Source organism: Castor canadensis, chromosome 1 (assembly GCF_047511655.1).
Source record: "Castor canadensis chromosome 1, mCasCan1.hap1v2, whole genome shotgun sequence".
In the NCBI taxonomy this organism is placed as follows: Eukaryota; Metazoa; Chordata; class Mammalia; order Rodentia; family Castoridae; genus Castor; species Castor canadensis.
In genome coordinates this window covers 95399318-95424257 of record NC_133386.1, presented here as the reverse complement: position 1 = coordinate 95424257, position 24940 = coordinate 95399318, and the positions used below count along the sequence as shown (strand labels likewise).

At 34.6% G+C, this 24940-nt stretch overlaps 1 protein-coding gene across 2 annotated transcripts in view; it reads right to left on the bottom strand.

The window, feature by feature from the left end:
- Lmbrd1 (LMBR1 domain containing 1) overlaps nucleotides 1–24940 on the bottom strand; it is a 114236-nt gene that overhangs the window by 48846 nt on the left and 40450 nt on the right. For both annotated transcript variants that reach the window (XM_074080471.1, XM_020159302.2), the window contains exons 4-6: nucleotides 9772–9869; nucleotides 7920–7987; nucleotides 2678–2766 (exon numbers count right to left, since the gene is read on the bottom strand). In XM_074080471.1, the coding sequence (XP_073936572.1) occupies nucleotides 2678–2766; nucleotides 7920–7987; nucleotides 9772–9869 (255 nt within the window). The remainder of the gene's footprint in view (nucleotides 1–2677; nucleotides 2767–7919; nucleotides 7988–9771; nucleotides 9870–24940) is intronic.

The following is a 24940-nucleotide window of genomic DNA, read 5'->3' as shown; positions in this document are numbered from 1 at the left end:
TTAAAGTAAGTCTTTAAGTTTTAATATTAAAGAGTTTACTTTGTTTCCTGACTTGAAAGGATTAGCTTACCAACTTGGCAAAAAAAAAAAAAGCAAACAAAATATTTTCAAATTTAACAAAATAAAAAGCAATATTAGCAAGTCATGGTAGAACATGCCTGTAATCCCAGTAACCTCAGAATTCTAAAAGGCAGGAGGACCCACACAAGGCTACCTGGGCTATATAGTGATACCCTGAATAAGGAAAGGAAGGAAGAAAAGAAGGAAAGGAAGGAGAAAGGGAAGGGAAGGGAAGGAAACTATATTAACAAGTTGGATTTAAGACATCGTTTAAAGGAAGGCCATAAGTGAGGGGCTGGAGTGATACATAAATGTATCAGAATACATAAGGAAATACTATGAGAATGAGACTATTATTAAATAAGAATAATTTTTTTCTAAATTTAATACTGGTCCTATGAGTTTATGTTGATCTAGTTTAAATGCAGATCTTGTGAAACTAAGTATAGTGTTTTGATTAATTTAATATACTGATATTAATATTTTCATGAATATTAATGAAACTATAATGATAAAGGTTCTTAAAACTCATGCCCCAGTCTTATATAACACATAGAAAGCATATTATTAACAAACTTACAAATTATATAAGGCAAATTGTTAAACATTAATTTTTTTAAAGTACATTTTATCAAATCAATGATACTTTGGTGCTGTTACTTTCTTGATCTTAACAGAAGTATCAATAGAAAGTATTCATACCACTAAGACAGGACTGATAGCAATTTTAAGGTATCAAAGCTTGCAGAATATACAGCAAAATTAGAGATATAAAAATGTGAAAAATATTATCTTAGAACTGATAAAATGGAGTTCTAGACCAGCATATTTAGCCAATCAAAAATATTACTAATGGTTTAAGTCATCTGACCAAAGAATTCAAAATTGATCATTGAGAATTACTCCTATTTGAGTAAAGATGACAAAGATACTGAAAAGATTCTCTAGATAAGGTACTGTCTATGATCTGGATATATACATAAATAGATCCTATTAATAAAGATGTAGTATAGTCATAAAATATTACTTTGCTACAATAAAAATGAACCAGCTACTTATACAAATTAATTTCAAAACATTTAGTGAAAGAAGCCAGGCATATACAAAAAAATATATAATTCCACTGATTCTTTTAAAGGCAAAACTAACATATAGCAGTATTTCTCACAGGTACACTGTGAATAGGTACACTGAAGAAAATTCTGTAGTGATGGATGTGATCCATTCCTTGATTGCAATCACTTTACTAATTACATACAGCATGCACAGATGTATGCATTTCACTATGTGTAAAGTGGGTGTTTTTAAAAAGCTAAATATTCTTGATGCCTAAAAAATGAAAGGAGGAGGGATGAAGGACAGTAAGATGAGAAATTAATAATTGTTGGGTAACTGATTTGAACCTAAAAAGATGGCAAATTTGGAGGTATATGTGAAATGTACTCCAGAATATGGTATTTAAGATTTAAGAAAAAAAATAAAATTAACACTAAGAGTGAGGTTGCAAATTTTAGAATAATGCTACCTACCTAGTTAGTGATTCAGGTGACACTAATATGCAAAGACTGCTGTAACTTATGAAATAATGTTTAGGGCAGAAGAGTAGTACTGAAAACCTCAAAAGAGTTAACAGCAAGAAACGGAGACATTTATTTCTCAGCAACAGAATCAAGGTTCATAAATCCTGACAATTAATTAACAGTAGATGTCAGTCCTGCTATCCTTATTCTTGCTAGTATCAGCAAGATATTAATGGACCACAATTTACAAGATGAAATCTTAAGTGAAAAACAAGAAAATTAGGAGTTGCATGGTAGATTCCAAGACACAATTTAATCATTACTTAATATTGCATCTGAGTAAAAAGCAAAAAAAGTGCTGACCAAAGAATGTGCAGGACTTAGAAAGAAATACAAAAGCACTAACATTTTTCAGTGTCATAAAATTAGTATCCTAGGTTTCTTATAAAATCAACTTTGTTCAAATGCACAAAAATTTTTGAGTAGTATTTTACATTTTTACATGATATCTCTAATGGAAGCTATTTTTCAATGATTAAGCAACTATCTTCATTCATTGAACTTTCCTTCCCCCACCCTTTATATAAACCTAGGTCACATGGATTAGGTTAAGAACTTCTGTGAAAGCAATGCTAAAATGTTTTAGTGAAATAAATTTATAATGAAACATTATCTAAATCATATGAAACACCTGTAATTTATATCCTGCATAAAAGATTTCTTCATCTCAAGTAATATAGGCCTCTCTTTTACTAATTAAAATTAAAAGTAAAAACCAGTATGACCAGCACATTTCTTTAACATATATCCATATTAACCTAAGTGAATTGAAGATCACACAGAAATTGTAAGATCTTTACTGCCAAAATATTTTGAAGATTAAATTTTCTTTTTAACATGGTAATTTTATGCAGAAGCCAAGAAACAAGATATATAATATAGCTAGAAGTGAGCCTTAAATTTGCCTAGCACAAATTTAACAAGTGAAAAAATTGTGGGGCTAAACTTGAGCAGGACAAAACTATGTTACTATTTAAAAATGGGAAAAATTAAGAAATAGAAATTATTATGAGTTTTTTTTAAAAACAAATACTTACGACTACTCCCAAGTTCTTCAAACAGAAACTTCACTTTTTCCCACTCTGTAGAATTTTTGTTACTAGGAACATTCAAAGGAACAAAAGCACTACAAAGGAGAAAATAATTCTTATTTACTGACTTTAAAAAATAAAAAGTTAAGTGAAAGAAAATGGTCTGAAACTCAAGTTTTAGAAATAAAGATCAACTTTTTCCCCAAAAGAATTAATATATCTATACCAGGCACAGAGAGGAATGATAAGTTTCTTATTTATTTACTTACTTTATCACAAATTTGTTTTAATATTTTTATTACTTCATTAAGTGTTTCCTTTGGAACCCCATATATTACCTTTTGCATTTAAAAATATTTTGACAATTATACCTTCATAAAGCTGGGAAAAATAAAACACAAAATTAATAAATACAACATTTTGAGGAGGGACCATAGGTTTAAGATGGTCAAAATAGCCTATGGTACAAGAAAAGGTCAAGGACCTCTGTGCTAAATTAGTAGAACAGAATATAAATACACGCAACTATTTCAATATATGTATATGCAAAATAGAAAGAAAATACATCCCAATAAATAATAAATTACACACTGTGGAATTAGGGGTTATTTTAACTTTCTTCTCATTATTTTTCTATATCTCTCAATAGTCTACCTAATAGAAACAATGAAAATATTTCTCACTTATTTTCTAAGCCACAGTTGAAGGGAGACCATGGAAATGGAAATTGTCTAAGAGCTTACACTAGGAGAAAATGGAACACACAATGAATACGTGGTCAGTTCATTACCTAGCTCAGGTCAAGAAACAGAAGCAGACAATCAGGAGATTAAGGCAAAGGGCTTGATGTCCCTTAGATTGTGTATGTGGCCAATCAAACAAGAAGGCAAAAATAACCTTAATACTACTACCTCTTTCCCAGCCCAATTTTAATTAAGAGCTATACAGTAACATTTATCAATTTTTATAAAAAGGAAATACTGGATGAGTTCAACATATATTAAGGTTATCTGTTCTGATAATATTTTCAAGTTAAGGAAAATAATTATTTTAATATTTAGTTTTTAACTTTAAAAGCTTGATTTCTTGATACTACTGATAATTATTATAAGAAAGATGAATTGGAAGAACATATTAAGAAGTTATTTCAATTTCTAACTGGGGATCAGCTGGGGATATAACTCAGTGGTAGAGTGCTTGCCTTGCATGGGCAAGGCCCTGGGTTTGATCCCTAGCATTGAAAAAAAATTCTAACTACTCACATTGATTTTAGTTTACGATACTGCTCTTAATCTTAGAAGCTTAATTCTCACCGCTTTTAGAAAGAAAAGCAATTACTCAAAGGCACAAAGCAATAAATGTAAAAAGTTCAGTATTTGTTGCCTAGCTATAAAATCAAACAAATAAAAGCAGTGAGGTAAGAACTTTAAATTTAAAAAACAAATATTGCATACTATATGTCAACAATAACATTAACTTTTTAATATTAAGATTTAATTAAGCAAGAAAAAAAAACTACTTATATAATACCCTCTATGTTATTTGTACTCAGTTTTTTCTGGATATGCCGAGGGTAAATGTTTTCAACTTGTTCATTGGGAATACCCATCTGTGAGTATGGGGAACAATAGAAATACTGTGAACATCTCAAACTAACATTCATATTCAGGAAGTGCAGGCTCCATGTGTCAGTTTTCAAAGGTACTGTACAGTGGTAGAAGAAAACTAACCTTTCCTTTTGATGATACCTCCAAGTTCAAACAAGACAATTCAAATAGTTAAAAAAGAGTACTAGGCAGAAGAAATGTCATATGACCAAAAGGAATTAAAAAAATTTTCTAAGAGGTCCAAACTATTCTCAGCAGAATTTCACTCCTGAAATTATTTTGAATAATTTCAATAATTTTGAAGAAATCCACCAGAAAACTAACATTTGAACACTTATTACTATTTTAGGTAGAAACTAGAACACAAACCCAAATATTTTCACATAAAGTGAGTGAAACATCCAAAACAGAATCAAACTAATTACAACTCACTATGAAATCCTGAGCATTTTCCAAACATTTAACAACCAATATAGTAAAGGCACTAATCAATGAGCAGGGATGCTGACCTTAATTCTAACAGACCCTTATGAACTAGGTTTTACCCTTTAAATGGGGCCAGGCTGAGGTGAAAAGGAACAGCTGACCCATATGAAAGCATTTCAACCTTCAAAGCACTTGAAGGAACAAACCATTGTTCACTAGCAAAATATCAGCTCTGAAGAAAAAAAGATTTACAAAGAAAAAGGAATACCTCCTAACAAAGAAAAAGGCAATTGAAATCTGGTGAGGATGTAATACAGATACATCAAGTTTGAGAAGGGAAAAAGCAGTTAATAAGACTGTTGAGCATTTACTAAATGGTGGTGATCTTATGGTAATCAGAAGTTACAGTACAATGATATATATGCAGCAAGACCATACAGATATTTTCTTAATCTCAATCTTTCTCAAAAACAAACAAAAAAAGAATAGAGAGCACTTCCATATCTTAAGACACAATACAAGTACAAAATAAGAGCTGCAACCTAGAAAACTATAATTTTTTCTCATACCCTTGAAAATAATAAAACTGAAAAATTGCTTAGTAAAAATATTTTATGCCCAATCTCACTCATCAAATTAGCTTAATACAGATTATCTCTTCAGGAAGAGACAAAAGAAAAGGCCAATGAATTTCAGTAGATATGAAACTGAAATGATGAAGTCAGTAGAATTGAATATAAAATTTTGACTGTCTATACTCAATCACCAAGGCAAGTCATATCTATCTTCCAAATGGCTTATCTGTTTCTTTCTTCTTGCTTTCTTTGTAACAATTCTTGTTCTGCCCCACATCTCTCACCTGAATTATTGCAAAGGCTACCTGGCTGATCTTCCTGTTAACCTATCACTTCCCCAACACAACCTCCAAATGCCCCTTTCAATGCATCCTTCACAGCTCTCTAACTTGTAAAGCAAAGTAAGGTATATTTGCTTTCCTGCATTCACACACACAAATATGTACACATCTTCACTGTCTTTCAATTGTTCAGTAGGATAAAACTCAAAATTTCTTAAAGCACTGTATGTAAGACTTGAGAGTCTACCTATCTACCTAATGGTATATCTTATCATTGGCCATGTGAACACTTGAAATATCACACTTTGTTTCTCATTTTTGTTTTTGTTTTGAGGGGAAGGGAAGGTTTAAATTCATATCATATTTTTTATGACATTCTATGCTAATTTCAGTCTCTCAGTTAATATGTTTTATGGACTGACTTGTATCCCTTGAGCATTTAACAAATGTTATAGTGCGCGGCTATAGAGTCTTAAAGGAAGGTAATTAAGGTTAAATGAGGTGATAAGGGTGGAGCCCTCATCCCATGGGACTGGTATCCTTATAAGAAAAACAAGAGACACCAGAAAGCTATCTCTTCATACAAGCACAGAGGAAAATTTTTATAAAGACACAATAAGAGGTGGCCCTCTACAAGGCAGGAAGAGAACCCTCACCAGACACCGAACTTTCCAGCATTTTGATTTCTAGCTTCCAGAACTGTGAAAATAAATGTCTGTTATTTAAGTCACACAGTCTGGGGTACCTTATTATGAAAGCTATCATCTTTATTAAGTTGGCTGACCAATTTCTACTCCTTCAAATCTCAATTCAAATACTACTTCCTCTTAAATCTTCTGATTCTATAAGACCTTGCTCCGCCAATATCAGCACCTGCTGAATATCTCTTATTAGAGCACTTAAACACTATAATTGATTTATAGTGTCTCTCCAGTGCGAACTTAGAGGACAAAACCTAGACCACATATTTGCCAATAAATTATCTACAATTTTATCAGCAAGAAAAATACCACTTCAAAGAAACTAGGGTATTCCACCTTCATGAAAATTTCAAGAAATTTAGTGAGTCACAACCTAAAAATATGCCTCATTCCACCACTTTATATGGTAATGGGAGCACTGTCCACGATGACCAAAACATGACTAACATTTAATTCATTATTCTTTTATTCCAGCTGCTGCAAAGATTAGTAGCTTTTTTTATGGCTCTCAGTCATGCTCTAAATCAGGGATTGGCAAATTGTTGGCTACCTGTATTTACACCCAGAGTTATGAGGACATATCAACCACACAGACTGAACTAAACCTAACATGCTTACTGTCTGCCCTTTAAGTTTATTGACCCCATTCTAGATAATTAATTTATGTTCACACACAAGGATCTCCACATTTCAAAACAAATTAATAGGGGCAGATTTGGCATTCTTTAAGCACAAAAACTAAAAAGACTTTTCAAAAAATTCAGTACTTAAAATGAATAGCAATACCACTAAAAATGTCTTTTCAACAAGTACCCATTTTCATGACATATCAAGGCAGGCAAAAAAAACCTGTAAATGGGCCTAGACTATAAAACACTTGCACTATATGAGCAATTAGAACAATAAAAATTAATGACCAATTTTATTCCCACCATAAATTAGGTTTAATAAATGAATTATGTTGCTTACTGAAAGGTACTTATTGCAAATCATAAGCAAAAATTTTAAAGACTCAGCACCTAATGTATTTCCTAACACTAAAAATGAAAAAATCAAGATCTACTTTTACAAAGTTAAATGTTTGCTGTTACGATGACAAATTTCAAATTTGCAAAACTGTATAGATAGAATTTGGAAGAACTCAAAGACTAAGATTTGACTGATGAATCAAACATAAAAGATGCACAGACAAGGTTTTTTTTAAGTGTTGTTTTCAATAATGAGAAAAATGTAAACATCCTAGATGTTCATATAGCCATCACTAGAGGACCATTCCAGTGAACTGTGTACCCTAAGAAAGCACTGCTTAGAGACAAAACTGATGATTCTACACTTACTATCTGAGAGAGATGATTATTGTAACACATTACCAAGAATTGTATAAAACATGATCACATTAGTGTAAAAATAAAACTGGAGAGGGCACACACAAGGGGCGGGGTACTCCTTCCTCATTTAAACACATAACAATGTCCAGATGGAACAACATAGACAAAAATGTTAATAATTGTGGCTATTGTTCATTAGTGATACAAAAGGTGATTTGTTCTTCTTTTCACATTTTGTTTTTCTTTCCTAGATTTTTCTGAATGAACTCTTTGTTATAACTATTCAAATAATTCTATTTCTATTGTCAGGGCAAAAAAATTAAGACTTACCCAACTAAAAGAAGAAGTGCACAAATCACAGCAAATCCCAACGTGTACTTGAGTGCCGTTTTAATTTGCTAGATGGGAAGGGGAAACATATATCATTTAGCAAGTCCTTATATAAAAAAATCTTCCAATAGTACTTTCAGGATAAATATACATTTAAAGTCAACAATATGAAGTTTCAGTACTTGAGAAAGAAACACTAAAATGCAAAGGAAAAAGAACATCTTAAGAATCTTTGTAAAATATGCAAGATTTTTAAATCTTTAATGGTTAGGCCCTTATGCAAAGCAATACACTGAGAGCATAGTTAATTATCCAGTGGGCATATTAGGTAGAATTATCAGAATTTTAATAAAATATTCTTCCAAACAGCAATCAGAACCTACAATACCTCTAACCCAATTAATCAAAATGGGTTTTAACAACAATTACTGAATATATGTAAATTCCTTTATATATTTGACACATATATATAATTTTTTGTTTTCTGAGGTAGTATCTCAGGTTGGCCTGCCTAGAATTTGCTCTGTAGACCAGGTCAGCTTCAAGATTGTGATCCTCCTTCCTTAGCCTCCTGAGTGATTGGATTACAGGCAACTGCCTCCACACCCAGCTCTCAGTGTGTACTTTAAATTTATATGTTATACACAATACACACAATTCCCAGCACTACTCTAAGAATTTTACATGTTAACTGGCTTAATTCTCATGACAACCCTAAGACAGATACTTTTGTCCCTACTTTAGAGATAAGGAAGCTGAGACCCACAGAAGTTAAATAATTTTCTCTACCACATTGACCATAAGTGATTAAACAAGGGCTTGAAATCAAAACCATGGGAATTCACAAGCTGAGCTTTGCTCAGTGCCAATGTTATAATCTAGAGGACAAATGGAAAAACACAGAGCTAGACATTCTGAATAAGAAAAGTAATACTCTTAAAGAAAAAGTTAAATCAGTCAAAATAGCATTATTTGTCCTTTCAGAATAATGAAGTCTCCAATAAGTCACCTTGTTAAATTCAAATTCAAGTTTCATGTAGTAATTTTTTCTTTTTTTTTTGGCAGTACTGGGGGACTGAACTCAGAACCTCAGCTTGTTAGGCAGAGGCTCTATTACTTCAGTCACTCTGCCAGGCCAGCACTGGTGGGATAGTCTTTTTAGTAAAAAAAACTACAGAAAAAGTAAGGGGGATCCCAAGATTAACCAAAGGGTAGGGAAGTGACAACATAAATCTCATTGAGATTTTATTAATTTTGTAACAAGTCACCTCATCATATGCTTTCATAATCTAAACTTGTGTATTATCTTCAAGCAATAATTTTGATTCTCTTTATAAAACTCTTTTTCCCTTCTAATAACCATACTAGAAAAAAAATTCCGTAAGTCAATAGAGATAAGTATATTATTCCTATCCCTATTATCTCTTCTACAGAAGAAATGCTTGCTGAACCTTGCTCTAGAATTACTCTGTCTAAAGCAATATTCACAAGTCAGATATTACAGAGCATCTGAAATGCAGCTATTTCAAATTGCTGTAAGTGTAGAAGACACCCTAAACTTCAAAGACAGTGTAAAAAAGAAATTCAGTATCTTCTTAGTCACTAATATAATTTGACTATATTTGAAATAATATTTGAAGCATTATAGGAAATATAATTAAAGTATATTTCGACTATTTCTTTTCACTTATTTTAATATAACCACTAGAAAGCTTCAAAATTTACATGTGGATAACATATCTCTATTCTACAACACTTAAATAACTTAAACACTAAAATAAACGGAAATGGAGTCATACCCTTTTTTAAAAAGGAGAAAATAATCTTTTTCAACAAAAGCAACATAACTTACAGTGCATTTACCAGTATCATCATCATCCTTTTCCTCATAGTAGAAGTAGACAAAAGGGATCCAGAAGAACACACAGAACAATATGACAGAATATAAAGCTGTGGAAATAAATAACAACCTGAGCTCTGCTGAATACATATGTACCTAAGCATAGTTATCAGTCTATATGCATGCATGTACATACGTATACATACTCATTTAGCAAATTTACTCCCCCATCTGATTTCCTACACTTGTAATTCCATCTACATTCATGATATTCAAACAGCCTTTACTGTCCTCCATCCCCCAAATTAGCAAAACAATTAGAATAGCACATCACAATTCAGGCTAATTATGGGCCATTTTATAATAAAAATAATGATAATTCTGCCAATAATTGTTATACTATCTCATTTAAATTAAGTTTTGCAAATAAAAGCTAAATTAACTTTTGCATTATTCCAAATTAAAAGTAAGTACAGATTACCCAACATTTGCCAGTTACTCTGGCAAGTTTAAGAAAAAACTAGCTATAAATAATAGTTTTTTGGTATAAATAAATTTCCCCATACTATGTTTAAGATATGCAATATTATCCAACTGATCTTACACAAAGCAAGATAAAGAAAAGGTAAGAAAAGTAGCAAAGCAATAATATTAGATTCAAAGTTAACTGACAGGAATTACTATTTTTCTGCTTCCTGTTAGATTTGAAATACTTTAATATTAGTCAAAATATTTAATTCAATGTAGAGCTTAACAGTGAACAGCCAAACATACAGTACATTTAACAATAAAAAGAGTATAACAACTTTTAGGGGGCTTAATAAACCTGTTTTTTGGAATCTGGGTATCAATATTTACTTGTACATGTAAAAATTCAAGACAAATAACAGTACTAATATAAGTATATAAGCCAATTACAGAGTGGTAATCACTGCATTGTTTTGTAACGGGAAGTAACTGTTCCCACCTCACTGCCATTGGGGTGATTTCTATGTAAAAAATAACAAGTTGGCAAGGATGTGGAAAACTAGCTAGAACCCTGCACACTGCTGGTAGAAACATGGAGCACTATAGCCACTGTGGGAAAGAGTATGATGCTTCTTCAAAAAAATTAAACTTAGAACTGCCTCGTGACCCAGCAATTATACTTCAGTATGTATCTAAAAGAACTGAAAATGGGTTCTGAACCTGAATAGGATCAATAAATCCCATGTTCATAATTGTTATCACTCACAAGAGTGAAATGTAGAAGCAACCCCACCATCCAGTGACAAATAAATGGAGAAGCACAATGCAGCATAAAAGGGAATATTATTCTGACATATGCTATAGCATGGAATGAATTTTGAGATTACTATGCTAAGTAAAATAAACCCGTCACAAAAAGACAAAGACTATATGATTAAATTTATATGAGACAATACATTTAAACCATACACAAAGTAGAATGTGGTTATCAGATATTGAAAGGAAGGAGTGGGGGATTATTTTCCAATGGGTATAAAATTCCAGTTTTACAGGATAAAAAGAGTTAGGAAGATGGATGGTGGATGGTTGTACAACATTATGAAGTATTTAATACCATTGAAATGTATACCAAAACTGGTTAAGATAACAAATTTTGTTATGTGTATTTACCATTAAAAAAATTGGAGGAAAAGGAAAGTACTTATTAGCAATGCATAGGAAAACCTCAGTTACTTATTCAGGAAGGAATCACAATAAACCTAAACATGATCTTATTATTGGCTTGTACTATCTTATTTATCTAGAGGCCACTATAAAGCAAAATGATTTTGTGACTGCCTAAGTTACCACCAAATTCAAGTAGTATTACAGGGTATAAAACAAGTTCCTCTAAGTCAATAAAAAGACAACTCATTTTATCATACAGTACCTGTGCTCCTGAAGAAGTGAAAGATGCTTCTTTGCTTACTGCTACATTGTGAAGCACCTTGCATACCAATACATAGGCATCTTCACCCAAAAAGAATAACCCATTTTCAAAATTTTTAAATTGGAGGACAGACCTAAACAGGTATTTAAAAATATAAGATATATACAACGGCCAATAAGCACCTTCACAAGGGTGCTCATTATACTTAACTCTCAGAAAAATACAAAGAAAACTCAGTGAGATTATACAGACCTACTAGAATGGATAAAATCAAACTCACAGTAGCAAGTATTGACAAGAACGTAGAACTGACATGTTTGTACTTTGTATGTGGAGGCGACAAAAGGTCAACCATGCAGAAAACTGGTTGTTTCTTATCAAGTTAAATATACACCTACCAGATGATCCAACAACTCTAACCCTCTAGCAATGATGCACAGTAATCTAGTAATCTAGTAATGATGCAGTGTATCTACAGAGAAGAATGCTTGAGTTGCAGAGTTCAGGGACTTTATTAGAGATTTTATAACATACTTGTTTAGCAACCAGCTATGATTACCACAACTACAGACCCTAAGAAAGAAATCAAGAGTTCACCAAAAGTCACATTTTACAAAAACAATCTAAACAAGGTGGCATGGCATGGTTTCATACTCAGCTTATCATTTAGTAGCATTGAGAACATAGCAAGGGTTAGGTTCCCAGAAATTGATCAAGGGTCAGCAACACAAGGAGGCCCTCTAGAAGATAGGCAAGAGTTGAACAATAGCAGATCTGCTGCATTAACTCTTTCTCAACTAGAATGTCCATAGAAACATTGTGTGCAATGATCAAAAACTGGAAATGATCTCAATGTCCATCACCAAGTGAATAGATAAGCAAAACTGAGTGATATATGCATACAAAAGACTATCACAGAGCAATAAAATATGACATAGATGAATTTCACAGACTTTATGCTGAGTAATATAATCCCAGACACAAGAGAGCATTTTCTATGACTAAATTTCAAGAAATTGTAGCCAAACTATTACGCGAAGTTAAAAAAGCAGCTGGACCAGCAACTGACTATAAAAGAGATGTTGCTGGGAGGAGCGCTTAGAAAAAGACAGTTTCAAGCAATCAGTACCTAAAGGAATGAAGTGACGAACAGACGTAACTCTAAAGAAACTACAATATTGCCCACATAGTCTAGGACTCAAAACAGATTTAGAAAAACTGCTCTAAATTCTTGTTTCCCTAACATCACATTCTAAACAGTCATAATCTGACTCTTCTTTCTCAATGTTCTTCAAAGATTTCTTCTTTTGGCCCATAAGTGTTTAATTGTAAAGGTAACTTAATTTAACATTTATTATATGTTTTGGATCATTTCTAATGTCAAATTGCACTTATAAGTCTATAAATGGAAAAATAATGCTACTACTACTAACATAAAATAGAGAAATACCACCTTCAAACTCAGTTATTTTGAAAGGCAATTATTCTTAACTCCAACAGTTATGACACTCATATCCTGACATCTTTATAAAGTATGCTTGTAATTGTAAATGTTTTCATTAAAAGATTACCATTCTCCAATTAAAGCTAAACAAATTTTTGGTTTAACAGACTCACTAACATCAAAGAACACATTAGGAAAATATTTTAAAACCTCATGCCCATAGAAATTGACAAGAATTAAACTTATACCCCAAGTAACTCACAATTGTGTAGCAACTGATGGATAGAATGTTGACTACAAAGCTACATAGAAACATTAGCTGAAATAGCAGTAGGTCCAATGCATAAGGCAAATTATCATTACAAACTGTTACACTTAGAAGCCATGCTGTGTCATACAGAGTCAAAGAAGCACATCCAATTTATAACCCCTGGTCTCCATAACTTGTTAGCCTCATTTTTTTCATTATAAGTTAGGGATGAGATTCCAATTATAGAAAGAAAATCAAATGAAATAAAAAAAAAGCTGTGCTAGTCTGCTTTGTATTACTATAAAGAAATACCTAAAAGGTTTACTTTAGCTCACAGTTTTGGAAGTTACAGTACAAAAATGGCAGGTCCATCACTTTGAACCCCTGGTGGAAATACCACGACAATGGTGGGGAAGGCATGGTGGAGCAAACTGCACACCTCACGGCAAAGGAGAGGAGGGGGGCTTATCCCACCTTCCCCTTCAATGGCACACCATGGGAACCTAAGGACCTCTTCTCCTAAAGGTTCACAGCACTTCCAAATGACACCACCATGGGGACCAAACCTTTAACACACGGACTTTTAAAGGGCACATCCAATCCATAGCACATATCTTCTAAAATTATAAGATATTATAATAATAGCAATTACCCTTCACTTACTATCCATTATCTACAAAAGCTGTGCAATACTGTTTACATTAGCTCATTTAATACTTTTTCCCAACAACTTGGGCAAGTAATTTGCTATCACAAATTCATTACATTATAACTATGTAACTGAAGGATTTTAGTAAATTTATACAGTATGTGCAATCACTGTCACAATCCTCATTTAAAACATTTCCATTATCCCCAAAAGTTTGCCTGTGTCAATTTGCAAATAATCCCTACTCCACCCCAACTTGAAGAAATCATTGATTGGCTTTCTGTCTCTGGAAATTTGCCCTTCCTGGGCATTTCACATACTTGTAATTATTGAAGATGCAGTCTTTTTCATCTGGCGTCTCTCGCTAAGCTGGAGAGTTGGGAATTTTTTTCTGTAAATGATTACATAATAAATATTTTATGCTACACAGCCTATATGTCCCTTACAATGATTAAACTGTGTCACTGTAGCATGAAGGCAGACACACCCAATAGGTAGGTAAACAGACATGGCCAGATTTAGTTTGGTCCCGTGCCCCTTGCCATAATTTGCTGGTCTCTAACTTAGACTGTGAATAATATTCCACCACATGAACATGGATTTTATTTAAGCATTCACCAGTTGTTGGACTTCTGGATTCATCCCAGTCTGAAGCTATTGTGAAAAATAAATGCTGCCATGAATATATACATAAATACCTTTGAGTAAACATTGTATTTATTTGTAATAGGTAGTAGATTACTAAAAGTAGAACCCCTGGGCCAAATAAAGTTTAACTTTTTGAGATAGTTACAAACCGTTTTCCAAAGCAACTGTACCATTTTGCGAAATAATTTAATTGTGAAATAATTTTGAATTATTTTGGGAAATAATTAGGTTTAGATGAGGGGGTGAGTGTGTGGCCCCTATGATGGGATTAATGCTTGTATAAAACAAGGAAGAAAGAACAGAGTATGTGAACTTTAACTGCCAGGTGGCTGTCTCCAAGAATACCTTCACCAGGAACTGAATTTGCTGGCACCTTAATCTTAGACTTCGAAGAATTTATAAGAAATGTCTGCTGTTTAAGCCATCAAATCTATAGTATTTTGTTATTACAGCCTCAGCTAAAACATACCCATTCTATTTGATACGTTATGTCACTAGAAATATAATTTGCATTTCCCTAATAATTAGAAATGTTAGACATCTTTTTATGTACTTATAAGCCATCCATATATCTTTATGGGTAAAACACCAATTTTTAATTGAGTGGTTTGTGTTGTTAATGATTGATAAGCTTTATTTGCAATAAAAGCCCCTAATCATATGATTTACAAATGTTTTCTTCCTGTCTGTGGATTTTCTTATTTTTTATTATATTGTTGTACTGGGGGAACATTGTGGCATTTACAAAAGTTCTTACAGTATATGGGAGTTGAATTCGCCCCCCTCCATCATTCTCCTTTATCTCTATTCCCCCATTCATGGAATAGTTTCAACATGTCTCATTTTTCCATTTTCATACATGAGTACTTATTTCCACTGCATTCACCCTATGTTCCAAAAGCCAGGGTTTTAAACTTTTGACAAACTCGTAAGCCTGAGTGATCCTCCTGCCTCAGCCTCCCAAAAGTTGCTGGGACTACAGATATGCACCACCACACCAGGCTTATCTTTATTTTTAAATTGTGTATTCTGAAGGACAATTTAATATTCATGAAGTACAATTTATCAAGGTTTCTCTTATGAATCGTGCTTTTGGCATTATATCTAAGAACACTTTGTCTAACACCCTTTTCATTATTTTGATAATTTGCATCTTCTCTCTCCACTACTCCTTGCTCCATGCCCTCAATCTAACTAAATATTTTTCAAATTTATAAATTTTTTCAAAGAACCTATTTTAGTTTAATTGATTTTTCTCTAATACTTTTCTGTTCTCTACTTCATTGATTTTTGCTCTAACCTTTGTTTTCTACTTCTGCTTCCTTAGATACCAGTTTGCTAAGAATTCTTTTCTAATGGAGGAATTCAGAGCTGCAAATTGTCCTCTACAGACTGCTTGAGCTGCATCCTATACACTTGATATATTGCATTTTTATTTATATTCAGTTAAAAACACTTTCCAGTTGCTTTTGATTTCATCTAGACCAAAAGTTATTTAAAAGTATGCTGTTGCCAGACATGGTGGCATGGGCCAGTTGCGGGAGGCATAAATAGGAGGGTGACAGTCTAGGCCAACCTGCGCATAGACAGCAAGACTCTTAATAGCAGCAGCAGAAGGGACTGGGTATGTGGTTCAAGTAATACAGAAAGCAAAAGGCCCTGAGTTCAAATCCTAGTACTGCCAAAAGAGTTTATTGCTTAATTTCCAAATATTTATGGATTTCCAAAATTCCTGTCTGCTGATTTCTACTTTAATTAGACCATGACTGGAAAACACAGTTTGATTTTTATAAGACTTTTAATTCTTTTAAACTTATTGGGAATTATTCTATGGCTTGTTATATAATGGCCTATTATGGCCAATTATATAATGTTCCATGTATACTTGAAGCAAGTTATGTTCTGCATCCATTGGATTGAATTTTCTATCTCTGTAAAGTTGATAATTAGTGTTTAAGTCTTTTTAATTCTTATTGATTTTCTGTGTAGTTATTTTATCAATATGCAGTTGGATGCTCAAATATCCAATTAATAGTATACAATTATCTATTTTTCCTATCATTCTGTGATTTTTAGATTCATGTAAATTGAAGCTCTGTTAATAGGTGTATGTACAATTATAATTGTTCTATCCTTTTAATGTATAAGCACTTTGACCATTATAAAACGTCCTTCTTTGCCTCTAGTAACTTTTGTCTTAAAATCTATTTTGTCTGATATTAACATAATTACACCAATCATAATTACCATTAGTATGGCATGTTCTTCAAACCTTTTGTTTTTATACTATTTATGCCTCTGAATAGAGGGTCTCCTGTAGAGAGCAAATTGGGATGCCTAGAAGATTAAAAGGAAAACTCTGAGCACATCTGTGAAGACATTTCTAGAGACAAATAGATCATGAGGGGGTCTCTGTCCTAATCAACGGTTTAATCCACTGATGTATTAAATTTGGATAGACTACTGGCAGGTGGTAGAACTGTGGAGAGCAGGGCCTAGTTGGAGGAAGTGGATCACTGGGGGCACGCCTCTAAAGTGTATGTCTGTCTTGGCCCTGGGCCCTTTCCTATTACTCCTCCATTATCCAGTTACCAAGAGGACAGCAGTCTCTGCCACATGCTCCTGCCACCAGGCTCTTCTGCCTCACCTCAGGCCAAAGCAACGGATTCAGCAAATCTCTAATACCTTGACCTTTCAGTTGTTTTTTTTAGGTATTTGGTTACAATGATAAAAACTGACTAACACACTGGGTATCGATTGCTATGCCAAAGATTATTGTTTTTTGGCAAAAAAAAAAATGAAGTTTGCACTTGCTAAGTAGGCACTCTACCACTTGAGCCATGCCCCCATCCCTTTTAGTTTTAGGTATTTTTGGGATTGACCTTGTTTTTTGCCCAGGTGGACCTAGATCACAATCCTTCTATTTACATATCCCGCACACAGCTTTGATGACAGGTGTGTGGACTGCCAACTATTGTTTGAAGTGAGGTCCCTAGACCTTGCCCGGGCTGGCCTCAAGCCTTGATCCTCCTGATCACCATCTCCCAGGTGTCTAGGATTATAAGCATAAGCCACTGCACCAGGCTCTTAGTGGATAATTTTTAAAGAACCTTTAGAGCCAGACATGGTGGCATACACTAATGATCCCAGCACTTGGGAGGCTGAGGCAGAAGGATTACAAATTCTAGGCTAACCTGGGTTACACAGCAAGTTCTAAACAGCCTTGGCTACTCAAAGACACCTTGTCTCACAAAAAGCAAAATAAAGAAACATTTATTATCAGATTCTGCAAGTCAGTCAGCAGTATGAGCAGAGTAGCTCAGGCCTCTAGTTCAGGATTTCTCCCACAACTACAATCAAAAGTATCGGCCAACTAGCAGTTATCTCAAGGCTGGACTGGAGGAGGGGAAACAACTGCCATTATCTCCAAGCCTGCTCACATAGAAATTAGCAGAATTTGCTCCTTACTGACAATTGGTTGGAGGCCACTTTCAGGTCCTTACTGTATGAACCATTCTATACGGTAGTATACTGCAGGGCAGTTTGCTTTACCAGAGTGAAGCAAGAGAGAAGAGACAGAGGGTACAAGCAAGGAAAAATCACTGTCTCTTATAACCCAGTCTCAGAAGTGACATTCCATCTTTTTTGCAACATTCTCTTTGTTAGAATTATTAGGTCAAGCATGCACTGAAGAGGAAGGGATCATAAGGGCATGAATATTAGCAAATGGAAAGTATTGTAAGTCATCTTAGGAGTTTGCCTACCACAACAGAGTAGTAGGGAATGAGGTCAAAGAAGTATGTGAGATGGGCAAGAATGCCAGATCATGTAAAACTCTGAAGCCACCAGTAACAATTTTATCATTTACTGTGGGTAAAATACAAAGGTATTATAGGATTTTAAGCAGATGAGGGACAGGATCTGTCATACCTTTTAAGGATCATTAATATGACAGCTATATTATGAACTTGGAAAGAAAGATATGTTAGTAATAACCCAAAAAAGAGAAACTGACGGCTAAAACAGGATAGTAGGTCAGTAGTGATCAACTTCTGGATTAACTTTAATAACCAAGCACAAGACATTTTCCTGGCATATTTGATTACAAAGTAGAAAATAAAGATTCAAGGATGTCTCCAACGTTTTTGTCCTGAAAAACTCTATCATTCTACTTACATGTACTACTATGAGGAAAATCTTAGGGTACAACAGACTAAGAGATGTGATTTAAACATGTTATTTTCACATGTCTTGGTAGGAATTCCTGTAGTAGTTGTTCACAGGAATGTGAAGTTCAAGAGAGTATGTATAAAAATTTGAGCATGGGAGTTTGGCATATAGATAATGAGTTAAGCAACAATATAAAATCAGAAAGAAGTTAACTGAGATAAATGATAGGTCCAAAGATTAAACCTTAGGGCATCTTTAAACATTAAGAGGTCAGGAAGAAAAGAAAGAATGACAAAAAAAAAGTACAACCAAAAATGTAAAAAGAAAATGTACTTTTCCACAATTTGGAGTGTGAAGCAAGATTTACAATATCAGTGTAACATATAAACAGTTTGTTATAGAATTACAAATTATGCTACCTTTAAGCCACAAGTCATTTTTATCTAAACAATCTCTCAAGGAAACTCAACCAAAAACTACTTAGAAAACAACCCTTGTGCTTAACAATACTTTCTTTTTAAAAGGAGGAGTGGAGGCAGGAGAGAGGACTTAACTGTCTTACCAAAAAGGATTTTACAGACCTGAATCAAATACAACACATCTCCAAATTAGTACTGTCTTTCTATCATGTCTGGAAAAGTACCAAAATACACTATTAAAGATATTTTCAAACCAATGAAATGCAGAAAGATGGAAATCTTTCTGGGTCAATTTTTTCCATATTAACTTTCCTGTATCATTGTACTAACAGAGAAGGTTTATTTCTCTTGCTCTCTTATCAGACTTGAATAAACAATAGCACATTAACACATATTACAAACTACATGTCTTACACTCCTATACTATGAAGTAGGTACCATTTCATAGGTACTACTTAATTAACAGGTGGAGAGATCACAAATGATTTCAAGGTCCTTTGTGCTCTTCTCAAATTAGATTCTATGAGTTGTAAACCCCACTGTGGTTTCATCATGTCCTCCACAGTTCATATATTGGAAACTTGATCCCCAATGCAACAAGTCTCACAGGTGGTTACTGAGTCTTGAGGATGTTACATTCATGAAGAGTAGTAGAATAATGTAGTAATCTTAGGAGTGCATTGGTTATAAAAGAATGAGTCTCTCTCATCCTTTGCTCTTCTGCCATGGGACAACACAGCAAGAAGGCCCTCACCAAATACTGGCACCTCTACCTTGGATTTCTCAGCCTCGAGAACCATAAGCCAACAAATTTCTGTTCATTATAAATTACTTAGTGTCAGTATTCTATCAAAGCAACAAAAAACAAGTTAAGACAAACTCCAAGTTCAAAACATAGGATGGAATCTATGCATAAATTATCAGCAACTCAACAATAGGGAATGAGAAAAAGCTTTCTAAAAATTGTCTTATGTGCTTTAAAAGGTCTGGCATTGAAATAAGAGTTGAAAACTTCCTGGTCCACCTATTCTCTAGTTCCATAACTTCACTCATCTAAATACATGCACCCCTTGACATAGTCCTATTTTTACTACAGAGTTGCCCCATAGCAAAAAATAACTCATTAATCACCTAATAACCTAGAATTGTTGACTAAGCTATAAAAACATTCATACACTGCACAATGCTTTTTAAAATATATATATACAAGATCTTCTTAGCAGAAATATTGAAACAGCCAAAACCAATAAATGACCCCACTGACCATCAATACTAACACGATAAATAAACTATGGTATTTGAATACAGAAACAAGAATTAACTGAATACTGTTAACCTTTATCAATATAATACATCTCAAATACAATGTTAAGCACTAAATAAGCCAAACAAAACAATGTGTACTTTATGATTCCATTTATATCTGCACACAAAATGAAAGCCTGAGAAGGAGTGACATGAAAGGAAAGTCATTGAGGAAATTGATAGGACAACTACAAATGACTAGAACAAACACAGTTTTAAGTAATTCCCACTAAGGGATTGGATGATCCTCACTTTTATAACACTTACAGGCAAGCAAAAACCAAAACAAGAAGTTAGGAAAAGATATAAACCACAAGAAAAATTCATTTAAGAGAAATTATAAAAAGGTAGGTGGTGGAAGAATTAAAACTAGTATGGTTTTACTATACTAGTTTTTCAATTTTGGTTAGAGCAAACATGAGAACAAAAGAAAGGTTTACAAAAAATAATAAAAGAATATAAAGAGATTTTAAGGTAAAATAAATTTGAAACAAAAAAATTTAAATAAAAGGCTAAGACATAAAAGATAAAAGGATAGCACAAGAGGCAAATTATAAACAGAACTGAGAATAAAACTGTCACAAAAAAGCAATTTTATAAAAGAAAATAGCAAAGAAATTTGAAGGCAGAGATAAATAAATAAAACAATCAAAACGAGAAAAAGGAATGAATCCTTAAAGTTTCTGGGATGGGTATAACATCCACAGTTGAGGAAGTCTTCATCTGATTACAGAATTCCTATGGCTAGAAAGCAAAGGCACAGAAATCAGCAAGTTTACCCTCTCATCTTTCAACAATCTCTAGGAAATGTATCTATTTTGTATGTGTCTTCAGTTAATAAGGATTGTTAATATCCAAATCAATGGCTGGGAAATATCTACAAGAAGCAGCAGCTGTCAGCTAGACTTTTACAAATTCTCTAGGAACAAACACAAAATTCCATACTGTAACAGAAGATCACCAAAAATGTGGTTTCTAGATTCTACAGTTCACAGAGCTCTTTACAGGATCCTCAATGATACTAAGATGTTACTCACCTTTAATGTATTCTTACATTTGAACTGATCAGCAGTACAAAAACAACAGTGGATAAAACTACTGTCCTTTTAGAAAGAATCAAAACAGTGACCCAAACTATACTAGCAATCATTGTATTCTTCAAGGAGAGGAGTGTGGGACTTTTATTCAAGAAAGTCCCTTTTGAGCAGTAAAACGTCTATTAAATGTCCACCCTTCAGTACATCTCTTTTTATTACTCTGTGGAAAAAGAAGTAGACATAAAGCATACTTGTGTCTCATAATGTCTCAACAGCATTTTTGCTACTACAATTGAACTACACATATTTTTTAATCCCTTTTTTTACTTAACAGAACAGCAGACAGATAAGCAATGGTTTTGTAGACTTGAGTATATTAGGCAGACTTTATTTAAAAAAAAAAAAAGGAACCAAACATTGGACATGGCAGCGCACCCCTGTAGGCCCACCTTCTCCAGAGGCTGAGGAAAGAGGCTCACTTGAGCCCAGGAGCTGGGGCACAGGCAGAGCCAATTTTGAAAGCAGCAAGTTCGTTGATAGCAAGTCCTAAGCCAGTATACACTATGTTGTGTGGACGGCTTCCCAATGGCTGGCATAACCAACACTCACCTCCTTCCAGCACTGTGCTAAGAGCCTGATATCCTTTTAGCTCATTTACTCCCAATTTTAAAGAATTAGGATGGAGGATCCAAGATGGTAACTAGGATACGGAAGCAGACAGAGTGAGCTTCGTGAATCAAAAAACTTGCTGAGACACGGGTGCCACACTTGGAGGAAATAAAGCACTAAGGAGAACCAAAACTTCGACACCCTGTACCCCTATCCCATAGAAATCTTCTCCATGCCATGTTACACTGAGAAAACAGGAGGGCTGCCACTGCTACCAGACACCAGCTCCAAACCTGCTTGGGAGACATTGGGCAAACCAAACAGGTGAGCACCAAGCATCACATGGCATTCCCCCAGCCACCCCTGGGATAAACCAGCATAGCCCCTTCAACAGACTGACCCGCCCCTGCAAAAAAAAAACCTGAACAATAAACAAGAAACTGAAAACTAGCACACAGCAGAGGGGGCAGGAACTCTGAAAGCACATGGGAGAAGAGGGGGAGTGGCAAGGAGGTGATCACCACATGAACTTGCTAGAAAGGCAGGAGGACTGACAGTGGGCGACATGAAATAAGGCAGGTATCAGTCCGAAAAGCTCATCTCCTGAGCCAGTGAGCAACACCCAAATCCAAACAGCTCTGCAACATTGAAAAACAAACAGTAAACCAACACAACACGCTGACAGCAGAGGGGCGGCTGAGGGATCACTGACCTTGCCCTAGAGAAAGGAGGTGAAGAAAAGAAACAAGCCCCCAGTAAACAAGCACAATGAAAACCCAACTCCAAAGCAGGACAGCTTGTGGGCTACAGAGCTGATCTCTGGTACTTGAGGATAACATGTAAAAAACCGTCACACCTCACTGAGGGAGGAACTGACCAAGCAGCTGCTGCCGAAAGACAGACGGAAGAAAAAAAATACTACCCAACCACCTGGAGAGACTACGACAGAGCTTCTGCTTAAATACCAACAACAGGATTGGATGCTGGAGGAGTTAACACCAGAACTTAAACTGAGACTGAAATTCTATTGTTCCTGAACCTGGAGTTTTTTGATTGTTTATCTACTTTGTTTCTTGTTTGTGTTTGTTTGTTCATCTCTCCCTGTAGATTTCTTGGGGGTTTTTTGTTGTTGTTGTTGTTAATTTTATTATTGTGAATTAGTTAACACTAAATTATACTCAGACCAATGACAGAAATAGCACACTTAGCTACAATCAAAATACACCCACAAAACAAAATAAAACTAAGGGAAAGAAAACAGGTGACTGAAACTACCAATTAGCCTATCAAGAACACAGTTGCACAGTACCAAGTAGAGCAATGGGAACAAGAAAAAGGGATGGAAACCATTCTCCACACAAAAATACTTTAATACAGGATTCAGAGAGAAATGAAGAACATGGATACTCAGTTCCAGACTCCAACAAAACAAAGATAAATGGCGCCAAGAAACCCAACAATGTCCGAAGAACATCCCCAAAGAAGAAATCCTGCAAGTAATCACTGAGAATTTCATGGAGATATTAGTAGACATGGTTAATCAAAACATACAAGAGGCACTCAAGAAATTTGAACACACCAAAAATAAAGAATACGAGAACAGAAGCAAATAAATGCACTCCTAGGAGCCCTAAATAAACACCAAAGTGAAACAGAGAACATTAGAAATTGAGAGATAAATGAATTAAAAGCAAAAATAGATAATATTAAAGAGGAAGGGACCCATAATATGGAAAAACCTCATAAAAAAAAGGAAACAGAATCACAAAACACAATGGAAGGCCATTCCAGCAGACTAGAATATCAGAACTTGAAGATAAAATGGAAATGAAAGGAAAAACTGAAGAAGTATTAGTCAAACAACTCAAGACCTGCGAAGGGAATATGCAAGAACTCACTGAATCCATCAAAAGACCAAACCTAAGAATCATGGGCAATGAAGAAGGAGAAAAGGTGCAAGCAAAAGGGATTCATAATCTATTCGACAAAATAATAACAGAAAATTTCCAGAATCCAAGATGGTGGCTAGAGGGAGGAAGCAGAAAGCGTGCTTCCTAAAGTAAAATCTTGGAGAGACACTGGAGATACACCTTACAGGAAAAACCACTGAGAAGAGGCAAAACTTTGACTCCTCCACACCCCAAGTCCACGCATAGCATTCCCACTCCACATTAAATGGAGAAACCAAGAGGGCTTCCACACTGCCAGACGCCAGCCCCCAGACCGCTTAGGAAGACGCAGACCACAAGGTGAGCTCAGCAGCACACAGTACTCCCACAGACAACCCTGGCCCTGATCAGCATAGCCTCCTGGTCAGAATGACCCCCACACAGGGAAAAAACAGAGAGAAAAACTGAATAAGCAATAACAACAAAAAAGCAAAGAGGGTGGGGCACCATGAGCGCTGAAGAGGGGGAGAGGAGAAATCCCTCACAGAACTGTAAATAAACAAGCCACTGGAGAAGGCAGGAGAGGGGGCACCACCCAGTAACCAAGAGCAGGAAAGCTTATAAAAGTGGCACTGGGAGGAAAACTCACAGGAGAGGGGGCAATGCCCACTTCACATGTGATCTGTAAATAAACATGCCGGCGGGAGAAAATGGGTGTAGCATCACCTCCCAGAGTGTGCTTGGAAAGGGGAAAGCTTGTAACAGTGGCAGTGGAGCCCAGGAGAACTCTAAATAAACAAAGCCTGCAGGGCCAGGTGAGAGTTAAGCTCACTCCTGAGATCTGAATAAATAAAACCCGCAGCA